The sequence below is a fragment of the Solanum pennellii genome, chromosome 3 (genome assembly GCF_001406875.1).
Source record: "Solanum pennellii chromosome 3, SPENNV200".
NCBI lineage: Eukaryota > Viridiplantae > Streptophyta > Magnoliopsida > Solanales > Solanaceae > Solanum > Solanum pennellii.
The window spans coordinates 65,677,324-65,691,584 of record NC_028639.1 but is presented as its reverse complement, the minus strand read 5'-3'; the positions used below and the strand labels follow the sequence as shown (position 1 = coordinate 65,691,584).

The 14,261-nt window shown below is 33.4% G+C and overlaps 2 protein-coding genes across 2 annotated transcripts; both read right to left on the bottom strand.

The window, feature by feature from the left end:
• Positions 1–1,578: 1,578 nt before the first annotated feature.
• On the bottom strand, positions 1,579–4,676 carry LOC107012102 (non-specific phospholipase C6). Its single transcript, XM_015211839.2, has 4 exons — positions 4,224–4,676; positions 3,234–4,005; positions 2,180–2,356; positions 1,579–1,963 (listed from the first exon to the last, which is right to left on the bottom strand). Exons 1-4 carry the CDS (start codon positions 4,545–4,547, stop codon positions 1,659–1,661), a joined length of 1,578 nt encoding a protein of 525 aa, XP_015067325.1. The 5' UTR covers positions 4,548–4,676; the 3' UTR covers positions 1,579–1,658.
• A 1,571-nt stretch (positions 4,677–6,247) lies between these two features.
• On the bottom strand, positions 6,248–12,619 carry LOC107014767 (CBS domain-containing protein CBSCBSPB5-like). Its single transcript, XM_015214827.2, has 14 exons — positions 12,104–12,619; positions 10,809–10,977; positions 10,537–10,669; positions 10,290–10,460; positions 10,056–10,134; positions 9,847–9,960; positions 9,677–9,743; positions 9,476–9,581; positions 9,328–9,386; positions 7,950–8,056; positions 7,732–7,865; positions 7,083–7,168; positions 6,883–6,972; positions 6,248–6,753 (listed from the first exon to the last, which is right to left on the bottom strand). Exons 1-14 carry the CDS (start codon positions 12,259–12,261, stop codon positions 6,571–6,573), a joined length of 1,656 nt encoding a protein of 551 aa, XP_015070313.1. The 5' UTR covers positions 12,262–12,619; the 3' UTR covers positions 6,248–6,570.
• Positions 12,620–14,261: the final 1,642 nt, after the last annotated feature.

The window sequence follows — 14,261 nt, the reverse complement described above, 5'->3', positions numbered from 1 at the left end:
TTATTAGATCATTAAGAATTCTAACTTCTAAACATGAAATAATTATATCAAACGATAAAACTATGAAAAAATATAAGAGATATTTAAAAATTATATCAAAGTAAGTATTTTTACTTCTTTAAAAAAATAAAATTATACATATATCGAGTTGGTTTGGTCTCGGGTTGATTTTTTTAAATTGAAACCAAACCAATTCAAGTATAGTCGGACTTTTTTTTTCCAACACCAGATCACTAGTCTTTTTTTTTATTTAACTCGATTTACGATTTAATTCGATTTTCGATTCGATTTTGTACATATACCCGATTAAATCCTTGAACCGTGATGCTTGGCCGAGTGAAATTGATTGACCCATCACGCGTTAAGACTTTCGTTGTCACACATGATGCATCGACTCTGTTAATTCATTCTCCCGTGACTTATTTTAATTTTTTTTTTCTAGAGTTATATACGTTGTTGACAAAATAATGAAAAAAATATGGTGCTGTGAATAAATAATTAATAATTGTACACAACAATACAATTCACCTTTAATTGCCGTCATTGTAACTTCTACATTCATCTTTCATATCTAAACTTGCAAACAATTCCCAAAATTTTAGCTTCTTGTGAAAGGACTTTCTTTTTTGTGGAATTCTAAATATATTCCCTTCGTCCACTTTTAGTCGTTATATCATTCTTTTTAGAATTAATTGTTGAAAATTTTAACTAACATTTTGCGATATATTTTTTAATCATATTGATTTATGAAAAATGAAAAAAATTACAAATACCCTTTAGACTAAGATCGAAATCCCAAAGACACATCTTAACTGAACTAATGCCCTATTATTCCTTTGTAATTTTTTAAACCTTTTATCTTACGTAACATACTCTGTGACTCCACGCAATCGAAGGTGTAGGAGATATTTGAAAGCCACGTAAGCCAAAAAAGTGCACAAAATTACAAAAAAAAAATTGAATTCATGGAATAATATGACCTTAGTTTAGTTTAGGTGTCTCTGAAATTTAGGTCATAGTCTAGGAGGTACTTGTATATTTTCCCTGTAAAAAATTAAAATAAATAGTACTTTTCGCATAATTTTTTAATATATAAATATTTTATTTAAAATATTGAATTAATACAATCTAATTTAATTTTAAAATTTAGTCAAATTAATTTTCGAAAAGCATAACATGACAACTTAACGTGAATGGAGGGAGTATAAAGAAAAACTTAAAAAACTAAAGGAAAACAGAACTTCTCTCTTTTTTACATGGCCTTGCTTGCTTTAAATTTTGTTAATTGATGAATAACATGAACTATATAAATGGATGCCAAAATCCACAAAACAAAAAACAATATACATTTACAGGGCTTATTGTCTTTTAATTTGGTTTAGAATCATATTTATGCTTTTCAATTTTGAGTGTGCACAAGTAGACATTTAAACTTGTATAAAATTGAACAGATAGACACACATGCCCTACATGTCATTTTTTGTCCAACGTGGTGTTCTATATGTATTTTGTCATATAGGACTGATGTGTTTATTCATTTAAAAGTTGAATAGTTAAAGTGCTTGTTTGTGCATAATAAAAGTTGAAAGTCAAAATTAAAATTTGAATCCAAATTTAGGATCCAATATATGTATTATGCCTAAATAAAAATATTCAAACTAGTGGTGTACAGAAGTTCTAGTAGTAAGAGAAGATCTCATATCTACAATAGTAGACTCATCTGCTCCTAATTTAATAGCTTCTTTACTTGCACTAATAAATCTTGAAACTGCACCTCCTACATAGCTATGAGCTTCTTTTACATTCATTTTCTTCCCCATTTCATGTGGAAAACTGCTCAAAAAATGGTCCCCATTCAACACAGCTGCTAATTGCACTACTTCGCTCTGAAACTCGGACAATGCCCGAGTTTCATCAGCTTCAGTAGTAGTGCTTCTCAAAGGAGATGCATCAGGTAGAACCTCTGCAAATAATCAATCAATCAAAAATTGAAAAAAAGATAATCGTCTATCAGAGGCAGAGCCAAGATTAAGAGTTTGGGAGTTCTAAGGTTCACAAGTTCATATACATAATTTTGAGTCTACGAAAAAGCTAATGGGTTCGTCTGAACCCATGAACCCCCACCTAGCTCCACCTCTGTCGTCTATAAACGTAGAACTAAAAATGTATGAGTACTTACCAGGGCAATCAGTTCTGGGAGATGACAATTGAGCTACAACATGTTCAAATGTGCCAGCCCAAGCATCTCTATGAGTTAGAAAATTCGATGAAAGATTGAATATTTTCTTTATTGTTGCTGGAATCGATGAGTGTTCGAATTCGGAATTTGGTGTAGGTCCCTTAGGCTTGGTTATTACTGCATAAAAAAATAAAATAATGTGACATTAGTTGATTAAAAACTAGAATAGGACACACAGAAAAACACAAAAAAAGAGTTGATCCCGTGACTATGTTAGATAAAAAAAAATTGTGGTGCAGAAAGATCTGAACTTCTTGCTGTATTGTAATATATTTTACTTTATCCATAGAAGTTTGGATTAATCTTGTCCTACTTCGGAATTCATTGATCCGACTAATTAGTCAGAGTAGCCCCTTGTTGAAGTGCATTTCATTCTCATGGCTCGAATTTGAGACTTTGATTAAGAGTGAAGGAACTTTTGTTGTTCTGTTAATACCGTTCGGTTGGGTAGGGGCCTTAGAAATAGAGTCATCTTCGCTAGGGAGCTCTAAAACCTGACTAGTCTACAAACAATATGTTTTTCGCTTTAAGCATGCAATGTACGGGAAATTTACTGATATGACTAAGTCAAATTCATACCTAGAAAGTTCATTACGAGAGTTTATTTATCAGATTGCTCACTCAACTAAATAGTTATTATCTCTCACAAAAAACTTGAATATCAGAATGAACATATACTATTACACCATACCCATTTGGAGCCTTAGAAGTGGAGTCCTTTTTGGATAAATCGAATGAGTAAATTTAGAACACTAGATACTTAGCTAATAACTAACCATATGAGAAATAAAACCCCTTATAATTTCATTTTCACGACTCAAACTTGAAATCTCTAATTAAGAATAAACGAGCATTTACCATCCCCCACACCCTTTTGGAGCCAAGTCCTCTACACTAGGAATACTTGAGACTAGACACAAATTCAGATTAATCGAACCAGCAAGTTTCGAACACCAAACACTTGAATCAAAAAAGATGGAGATTTCAAACTTACCAGTTCCTTTCTTGATCCAAGGAGAGACCATAATCGTTGGAACACGAACACCAAGCCGATCAAACTTAAAGAAAGAAGGTGCAGGCCCAGTATTTCCATCTGGATTTGGAACATCACCATAAGGAGTTTTAACATGATCATAAAATCCACCATGTTCATCATAAGTTATAACAAAAAGTGTCTCATTCCACTGAGGGCTAGCTCTCAATGTCTCATAAATCTCCTTAACTAATTTCTGTCCATCAGCAACATCATGTGATGGATGATCATCATTTGCTGGATATCCGATTATACCGAAATACCTTGGCTCAATCACTGTCAAATTAGGCAAGTTACCATTTTTAGCATCTTTCTTGAACTTCAAATCATACTGATGAAACTTAAACATGTACTTCAACATCCTTAGATTTCTGTAAAACAGAGTTGATGGTATGTTTTGATAGTAAATACCAAAATCTAATCCGTTTTCGTGTAACGAATCGAATATGGTTTTCTGTGGATACCCTGTAGCTAACTGCTTCTTCACATGGCTTGTGGAACCATGAGAAGTTGCAGAGTATAGAAATAGCCTGTTTGGTTGTGTTGGGCCTGGAATTGAACAAAACCATCTGTCAAATACCGCGAATTCGCGAACTAATGTCTCGTAAATTGGGACATTTTCCGGCTTAAATCCCCTCATCACAGCTCTTGATAGATTCTTATCAGACATAGTGAGTGCTTGTTCCACAAAACCTGACATTGATGGAATAGAGCCAGAACCAGAGCCAAACACCTATTTGTGATATAAAGTTTAAACTTTTAGACGAGACAGTCATACAATTCAATTTTTTTTTCCCCCAAAAAAAGCAAAAGAGTACTATCAAATTCACTTGTCGTTCAACTAACAGTTATTATGTCAGAGTCATTTTCTTAGTAAAAAAAATAATTGAGTACATGAATGAGTGAGAATTGAACTTTTAAGCTTTTAGACGAGATAGTCACAATTATTACCTGTTGTTCCACATCTTCAAAAGAGTGACCAGGGTCTGGATCCACATACTGTGCATCATCAGTAAAGCAAATTGTTTGAGTATGTTGGGCTTTAGTAGACAATGGATTACACTCTTTTCCAGTAACACCATTGATTCTTGGATTCACTGATTTCTTCATCCATCCAAGCAAATGATCAAAAGATCTATTCTCCAAAACCAACACAACAACAGTTTTAATGGGTTGTTTTTGTTCTCCATAAGTATCCTCAAAACCCCACAAAAGATTTAGAAAAATCAAGAGAACATAGCAAAAAGGTGGAGTCTTTCTTCTCAAATGACCCATTCTTGAATCTCAACAAAATGTTGAACTAGCAAATGAAACTAAAAAAAGAGGAAGGATCTAGACATTTAGTAAGTGTAGTTGTAAAGACAGACAGATGAATGAATGAAATAAATGTGCAGATGTAAGTTTGTGGGAAGCTTTAAATGGAGATTGTCTTCATCTCATTGTGGGTCTTAATTAGGTGAAATAGAAAAACAGTTAATTTGATGTAAAAATGTAAAGTAGTAAAATTTAATACATAATGATACAATATTTTTTTACTTTAATTTAAAACTTAAAAGCAATGATAAGTTCATGTAATTTAGAGTTAATGGTAAAATGCATATCACCTTTTCACATAGTATTCGACAAATATTTGACTATTTGAGCATCGAGGCGTGTTTTAAGATATAAAACTTGTGAAAAGAGATAATTTAAATGTATTTTTTACTATTAATTTTATAATTTAATTTAAATATTAATTGCGAATAAATTTAATAATCTTGTAATACTGGTGAGAGACGTACACTTCTCATTGTCCTCTTCCCCTTTTTTTCTCCTTCCCCTTGTAATAAGAAGATGACAAAAAGACGATAAATATGGATATATGTATATGAAAATATGAAGTTTCCTTTTGGTGTTGTTGCTTAACTTGTTTATAACAACAATCAAAAATCGAGTGGAATTTGATAAATTAAAGTTTTAAATAGATTAAAATATACGAAGATTTTATCAGTATTTTTTTGAGATAAGAGAAACTTAGAAAGACTTGATGCTTGTTAATTGGAACATATATATTCTGGGAGTGGAATCTTCCTCAGTATAGTAAATTTCTTAACATATGTCATAAAAGTACCAATTATTAATGAAGGATATGTCATTTATGTACCAATTAGGAAATTCAATTAGCCACTTGCAATGATAGCAAGCAGAGTACCCTTCTCAGTAATGGAATTAAATTTCATCAAAGATTTCTATTTTATGAAAATTAATTAGTGTAAAGACTTTAACACATTTGAGTGAGGTATCAAGTAATCTTTTTATTACTTTTAAATGTTTTCTGAAATAGTTCCTTTTCTTCAGAAAAGTTGACAGACAAGAGTTATTAGTCAAAGAAGGGAAGCAAATTGCCTAAAAAAAGACTGACAAATGAAAGAAAAAAGTGAGATGTAAATTCACTTTATATAATTGGTAAGTCCGTTTTATTCTTAATCATAAATTTTAACTTTGTGTTTTAGATATGAAAAAAATTATTGGAGACATCACTTATGAATGAAATTTGTCATAAATAAATCAAATTTAATCGGACTTTAATATAATAAACCAAAAAAAAAGAAAAGGATAATCAACTCTTCAGTATCTTTTGCTATTCTCACGTGATTTCATGCACCGACACAAATATTGAACTTATTAGAGTAGTATTCTTTATTACCTGAGTGGAGGTGGGAACACTAAGAAAGAATTTAGTTCTATTGTAGCCACGTTATATCTTTTTTAGAAAAAAGTTGTACCTAATGTAGTTTATTACTATGTCATAATTACACTCTTTAGCGATATTTTTAAATAATTATTATATTTTGTAGCATATATACATCTGTTACATTTATATTGCTAGCGATTGGACTCTACCATCTACTTTCTCATCTCAAGTCCCCTCACCCCCAAAAAAAAAAAATACAACCAGAATAAATCAAAAGGAACTCAATATTTGTACACAACAATTTAACCTAAGTTTGTATTGTACCCTATTCACTGACATTGACGATAAATGTAAATTTGTCATTACAAGCACAAACAAAAGTTGTTTCGTAAAGTAATTTTACATGGACATGAATGCGCCATATGACACCTCTGAATTCTGTTACACTCTGGGAACTAAAAAAAAAATTGCTTTGGTCACCACTATACATCATTCAGCTTTCAGGTATATAAAATTCTATAGCACAGTAAACAATCATAGAAATCAGGCTGACCCATTATTGTTTCCTATATCTGCTGCTCCCAGTGCAGGGAATGTATATCACGTGGCGAAACTTTCGACTGATCACTCACCGGATCTCCTTAAGAAAGCAAATACACCTAAACTCGCGGCCAATGCAGCACCAGCTGCTACAGCAGTGTAGGCTGAGGCCCATGCAGATTCTGGATGAGCATAATCCAAACTTTCCGAGTTGGAACCTCTCCTACGACCAGGCGTTCCTGAATAGTCTAAGTGCAATCTCAGTCCCTGTAGAAGTTGCATTTTTATCATCAGTTCATTTGTAAATGATATTTTTTCACTATTGTTATGTCTCTTATAAGTCATACTAACGCGTGCTGTTTCAGAACAAAGGTCCGGAAAAAGAAACAATTGTACCTTCCAGCCTGACAACTTTGCATGTTCAACTGCTGCTGTAAGATCACTATCTGATGCTAGGATAACCTTGTCTTGGTCTTCATCTTCATACTGCAACAGAGGGAATTACAATGAACATTGAAGTCAAGGGGTTATTCCAGAAAAAACACAGGCGAAAGGGGATCTTCATATGTACAAGGGAAAAGCTCATGCATCCTTACCAAAATCTGAGGAAGGTTGTTTCGGTCAATGTCATTCCCCAATCTCTGAATGATTGAAGTTATGAGATCTGTCACGCTCCGTATATCTGAATTATGGAAATACAAGGGCCATAATATTGGTGTAAGTCAAATTATAGTGCATTGAGATGATACCATATTTCATTAAGAGTTGATTTAGGTAGCGTTATATAACTGGAGAACCATAGTTCCAATATTTCTCAGACAATTCAAAATGACAAGCAAGAGTACTGCTAAATATACAATGCATGATGGGGATTCTCAAGAGTACTACACATATGAAAAGTAAGCCAGCCTTATTAGTTCACAAACTTGCCTTAAATCTCACTATATACTATATAGGGAGGGATCAACAATAGTAGCGAACCAAAGAAGAAAAGAAGTAACATGGAAAATTCGCATTGTAAATGCCACTACAATATTGAAAGGAATCAGGGGCTTAAAAGAGAGCTTCATATCAGAAGTCTGAAGATACTTCAAAGAACAACAAGAATCCAAATTTTAGTTTGTATCTGGCAGATATTAACTAAGGTATATGGAAGTTCATATATGATGCATAGGTCAGATACAAAAAGCGCTTAATTTGTTTCTTGTGTATTTAATTTTTAACAAGGGCTCATCAATAGCATACCACAGTTGAATCTGTGCATCCTTCCCTTTCGGTCTTGAATCTTGAAGGCAAAAGTATTTGGCAGGCTCGCCGAAGGATAAAGATTTGATCTTCCTGTTTCTGCACCTTCAGAAGCTAATTTCAATGAACCCTCGCTGAAACGTCATAGACAAATGTGAAAGATCAGTTAAAGGAAAAAAAATGATTTAACAGAACTATATGGAAAAAGAGGCTAGAACCTCCGTGTCTCTTCATCATCATCTGGAGTCAATGCCATAGCTGAATCCCAAAATCTTTGCATCATAGTGTTTGCAGCTTCATTGTTCGGTCCAGCATTTTGTCCCACCTGGTTAATGAGGCACAGTTAAGGAATAATTCTCTAAAAGCTTGGGCAACAAAAAAGCTTGGCTGTTCAAATGTAGAAACTAAGATCCTAATCCTGGACAAATATGATCTGTTCCACCCATAGAATGAAAATTCAAAGGACTGGAAGTCCCTGATGCACGGAACACAGTGCATCGAAGGATGGATTGAAACGTCACCAATACGAAAAAGTTTTGGATCTAAACTAGAAATAAGTCAGGAAAGGCGATAATGATGTCCAAGATTTATTGCAACATTGTTGATTTGATCTCCTTTGTAAATGCTGGCTAAAATTATTACCAAAATCTAGAGATGCCTTTCGCATATTGAAAACATTGTTGGACCTTCCGTTGAATACATAAGCTAACAGTTTTAGCAAAGAGGCCCCAAGACTCCAAGTTCAAATATCCCTTAAAAGAGAAATTTTATACATTTAAAATACAAATGGCTGCAAAGGAAGCACATCATCATGGTGAAGTGGAAGGAAGGGAAATTAACTGACTTGAGGATAGGCATAAACAAAATAGCATTAAAAAGGTGATTTGACCAGTGAATTACTCTAAAAGTTTTCCGTTACTAATGACGAGCTTCATAGAAAATGCACAAAGCACTGAAGGAGATCCATGCTATTTAGGGCAAGCTTTGTCTTGACGAGCACCAGAAATATGATTCGAAGTATTGCTAGTTACTATTCTTAGTTGAGCCATTTAAGGCTATTTTTTGTCATGATGAGGCACAAATTTGCATCTTTGCCAAACTTAGAAACCCAAGCATATTTTAAAATAATGGTTCTTTGACAAAAGAAATGTCATCCAAAATCTGTCCATACTGAAGTTTGAATGCTCTCATTCGTCAATAAAATTGAGTGATGATTGTTCATTAAGAACCGTGGTTGTTGTTTACACTCTTTCCGCAATTGAAAGTTGACATGATTAGTCCCTGTAATCATATCTTAGTGGCAGAATGACAAAATGCATATGGATGAACTTCCGAAATAATGGCTTGTCAATTGATCTTTCAACATCATCTGGTCCTTCATAACTAGTCAAAAGGAGTTCAGAGCACTTATTCCTCTAAGGGGCTGACAATGACTTCTTTTTTTCTTTCTATATGCACCATTATATGCAAAGATAACTAGGAAGATATTAATTTCAGAAACTTGTCAGCTTATGGAAAAATCATGCATACGCATAATAACTAGTGAGTTACGAAAAATGTTTTCAAAATTTAGAAATTTGTGTGCATGCTTATTACCGTGGATACAGCTGCATGAGTGATATGAAGAACATCAAGGACAGCAACAACAGTACCCTCTGCACCACATTAGAATTACAATTTTTAAAAAGAAATCAGGAAAAGAAGATATTAAATCTCAAACCAAAACTTGGGAAGATCAAATTACCTTTATCCACCACAGGAAGGTGTAAAAACTTGCCATCATGCATTGTATGTAAAGCATCAACAATAGGTGTATCAGTTGTAGAACATTCTGGACTGGGAGTCATTACCTGAACATTATGCGTTATAAAACAAAAGTTGACGGAGATTAAACCATACTTTCTTACTTAAATTTCAATATAGGAAATAAGAGAGAGAGATTTACCCTCTCAACGAGAATGGACTCAGGGGAGAGATCTTGAGCAATGACTCGCATCAACATGTCTTTTGAACTGCAACCACCATGAGGCAGATATTTGAAAGAGATGATTAGTGTGCATTACATTATACCTCAGATTCAGTGGCTAACATCTAAAGAAAAAAGAGAAACCTTACGTTAAAATTCCTCGTGGTTTGTTGTCAACCATTACTATTGCAGAGCTTGTTCGAGATTCAAGCATCTTTTTTGCTGTGGCTAAAACAGTATCACTTGGTTCAACTATAACAACCCTAGAAACACCACAGGTACAGCATGAAATTTATCTTACAGATCACAAGGTATGAATCACATACTAAATATTATAATAAGTAAAGATATTACCTACTTTGAATTCTCAGAGATGATCGTTGACAGCGAAGGCTTGAACATCCGCTCCTGAAGTGTTTCAATAAATGTATTAGAACCTGAGACAATCAAGAAACAAAAGAGGTTAAAAATTGACACATGCAAGGGAAGATCAAATAACGTATTCAAAAACAGGGAACTTGGAAAATGAACTCAAGACATTCAACAAGCTATATCAATGAAATATAGAAACAATTCAAAATTCTCGACTAACCAGAAACAGATGAGCCCCAGTGCTTTTCAACACCCTCAACAGCAGCTGCAATGGCCTTTCCTTTCTCAGCTGCTCTTTCAAGTCGAGCGATGGCATCATAAAGACATTTTGCTATATCAAGCAAAGCAATAACCTCTCCATTTTCCACAACAGGCAAATGTCTGAATTTTCCTGTGGCCAGCTTGACAGTGAGCTATTGAATAGGCTCGAAAGAATCAACCATTTTGTGTTATTAAAATATACCAACCTAGCACCATTTTCTGCAAGGCTTCTACAGCTAGTGTGTCAGAAAGCACAAAAACAGGATTTTTCGTCATGATCTTTGAAACTGGTGTTTCCTGAATATTAACTTCACGAGCAATAACCCTTGTCGCTATGTCCTTCAATTTCCCAAAGAAGAAATGAGAAGGATGCAAAGAAAAGTTAGTTTAAGATTTTAATTTTTTTTGTTAAAGGGAAAATCTCATAACTTGATTTTATTTGGTCGGATTATGACAATTATGCAAGATTTATTTAAACCTTATCTGTCAGGATACCGCATAGCAATGCATTTGAGTCGGTCAGCAATAAAGCATCAACTCTGCGAGCAGCCATCCTGCGACAAGCTTCATAAATACTTGTACTATCAGGTACTGTTAGGGCTTTCGACAGTCGCAGTCTCTTGACTGTCCGCTCTCCAGTCAATCCCCTGAAACAAATGTGTAGGAGAATCAAGTATTATTAGTACAAGAAATGACATATCACTGATCACTTTGACTTGAAGACTTGGAGTGGTTGTTAACCCCAACCCTAACCTAAACTCGTGATTTTAACATTCGGTACATCCACTAGCATAATCATTTCCAGCTATGACTATCACTTAACAGATTTGTCATTCTGTTGTCAAGAAGTTAAGGATAAAGTAGTGGATGAATTTTAATGGCTAAGCAATGCTTTAAAGATAGAACTAATTTGTGCATGAAACAAACTCAACCAGCCCAAAAGAAAGAACAGACTATAGCCAATAAACTAAATAAGCAAAAACCTCAGGCGAAATTGTGCAGCATAATCATTCACAACATTTAATGCGTAGCAATATACAACCACGTAACACACACTCGCTTTAATATTGAACATGAGTAAGTAGCAGATAAGGTACGTGTAACATAGTTTTTCCATGTATATTTTTAGATCTATGTGGAAGTCCCTATGCCCATGTCCTACCAGCTTAACATGGATGCATACATGTTAAAAATCATCTATATGCAACTCCAGTTCACTCAATCTATGCCAGCACTTAAATTTAGTTTACTTTAATTTGATGTAACAGTAAGATAGTGACCAGTATGCATGGATTCCAGTTCCAAAAACATAATTTCAAGAATGCAAATGCATCAGGAATACGCTCTTCCATTTTAGCTTTGGAGAACCAACACATAAGTCATGGATATTCCCCAAACCAGAACACAGCTCCAGCTTCAAATTTCCAATATTTAAAATAAGTGAAACAACTATATATAACCAACATTCTGTCACACACTTAATCGTTTTGCTTCGATTGCAGGATAACGGGAGCAAATTGAACCAAGAGCTCCCCAAAATTCTCAATCAATCCAACCCGATAAACGAACCACTTATTCTTTTCCAATCTTCAGGAATCAGGATATCAAGCCTCAATCGTTGAATCATACATAACGAAATGAAGATGAGTTTTCCTTTTCTACTCTACAGGAATCATTGCAACCGAGTTTTTTAACAACAAAGGATGATCAAAATATTGGGCGAATGAATATCAAAACAACCGAAAAACAAGGTGCATGAGAATAAAAACTCACATGGAACGCGACAACGACATAGACTTTCGGGTACCGGAATCAGGCTGTCCACCTCCATTTTCATGAGCGGCTGCTTTCTTCTTCAAGTTGGACGTCGAGCTCGTCAACGACAACGAACTCCTCCTCGACAAGGATCCTCCTCCGTGACTCGTTGTCATCTCCAACTCCAATATCAATCCAATCCAATCAAACAAAATTATTCACGTCAATCTTCAAATTAAACCTAAGAATAAAATAACATAAATATACAAAATTGTATTCAAATAATGATAAAACGATATCAATCTCCAGATAATTTTCTCGTCGTGTAATATCAAGATGCCTTTTTTCCGGGAAAATTCTTCAGATGAATTTTCCGGGAAAACGGCAAAGAGGAAGAGGAGGAGAGAGAAGGGAACTTTTTAAGAAATGAGAGAAAGGCAAGAAAGGAATGACACAATTGCAATGGAAAAGGCCAAGTTTTTAGAGAGTTTGACCAATAATATTGTGCCACGTCAATCGATGTCCGCCTCCGGAATATGATCCCAATTTCACTGAAAACGTGCGGCGTTGAATTTTAGATACTCATATTTCATTATTTTGTTTTCCTTTTTCGGATTTTTGCAAACACTAACATAAATTATATATAGATATGGATTGCGGTAAAGTTAGAACAGTTCAAAATCAAATTAGAATTGACAAGTGAAATTAATAAAAAAATAATTGTTTTTTAGTATTGGGTTATTTGGTTTAACGATTTTGATTTTTTTTGTTATCGAATTATTGGTTCTTAATGGTTTGAAGTTTTTTCTTAACGGGTGAATCGATAACCCGATAGTAAATTAAATAATTATATTTATGCCATTAGTATATTAAGTCCTCGACTTAGAGTTTGATATCAAGCACTTAATTATTTTACAATGTAAAAGTGTTCGTTTTTTGAGCAAGTTGTAACTAGTGAACTCAAGTGTATGGTTTGTCACTTTTGTTTCTAAGTGATTTTCAATGTTTTTTCTTTTGTGTAAAATCTTAACGGTTAAATCGATAACCGAACCGATAACGATAAAAAACGATAAAGCAATAATTTAATGGTTCTATAACGGTTTAACATCTCTATAAACCGATAAAGAATAAGTCAGCCCGATAAACTTCAATATCGAACCAAATCGATTGATACGCAGCCCTAGGTACAGTGGTCTGCTTCATCCTGAGATCTCGAATTCAAGCTCGAATATGGAAAAAATTATATTGAGAGCGTTATCCCTGAATGGCCCTTGCAGAGCGCAATTTAAATTTAATCGGAACTTTCAATGTGAGCTTCGAACATCGAGTGCGAAACCAAAAACAAAACAAACATAAATTTTAAATTATTTTTCTATCGAAACTAAAAATATAAATTCTATATTACTCTTAAATATATAATGTGAATTTCGAATATCGATCACGTTAATTTAAGTTAGTTTTAAGAGTTTTTTTTTGGATAACTATACAAAAGGGTGATCGTTATGTATATGAAAAAACTTTTGCAAAATGATCATTTGAACATGATGAGTATTTGGATTATCTTTAGAATACATTATATAAATAAACAAATAAAAAGGAATGGGCAAACGAATAACGTGGTGACTTTGCATAATGTCTTTTAATATTTTAAATAAATAAAATTAAACTGCTTCTACACACAACTATTTTCCAATGACATACATTGAAGCAGAATTAATATTCTTCCTTTGCCTTTACACATCTACAAGGAGTCAGGGTCAGCATTTTTATTTTATTTTTATGGCAACTTTAGATGAAGTGCCCTTGATCCTTTTTATTATTTTTTTAAATATATACCAAAGAAGGAAACAAAATAACTTAATTTTTGTCATCATTTTTATATCTATCCGAAAATTCAAGCATTTTATTAAATATTAAATCGGTTGGTTTTGAAAACCCAAGACCGAGGCTTTTCGGCTAAAATTTACCGATCATCATTCAACTTTGAATTTATACTATAATTTTTTTTTGTCACATCAAAGTTATTTAATTTTAAAATTTACAACACTTGAGTTATTTTTCTTTTTATAATACAAGTATACTTGTGTTTACATAGTAAATAAGCTAGTTGAGAAGGCCTTAATTAGATGTAATATATTTTAGGCATAATACATAAATATGTTCTTTAATTTGGTTT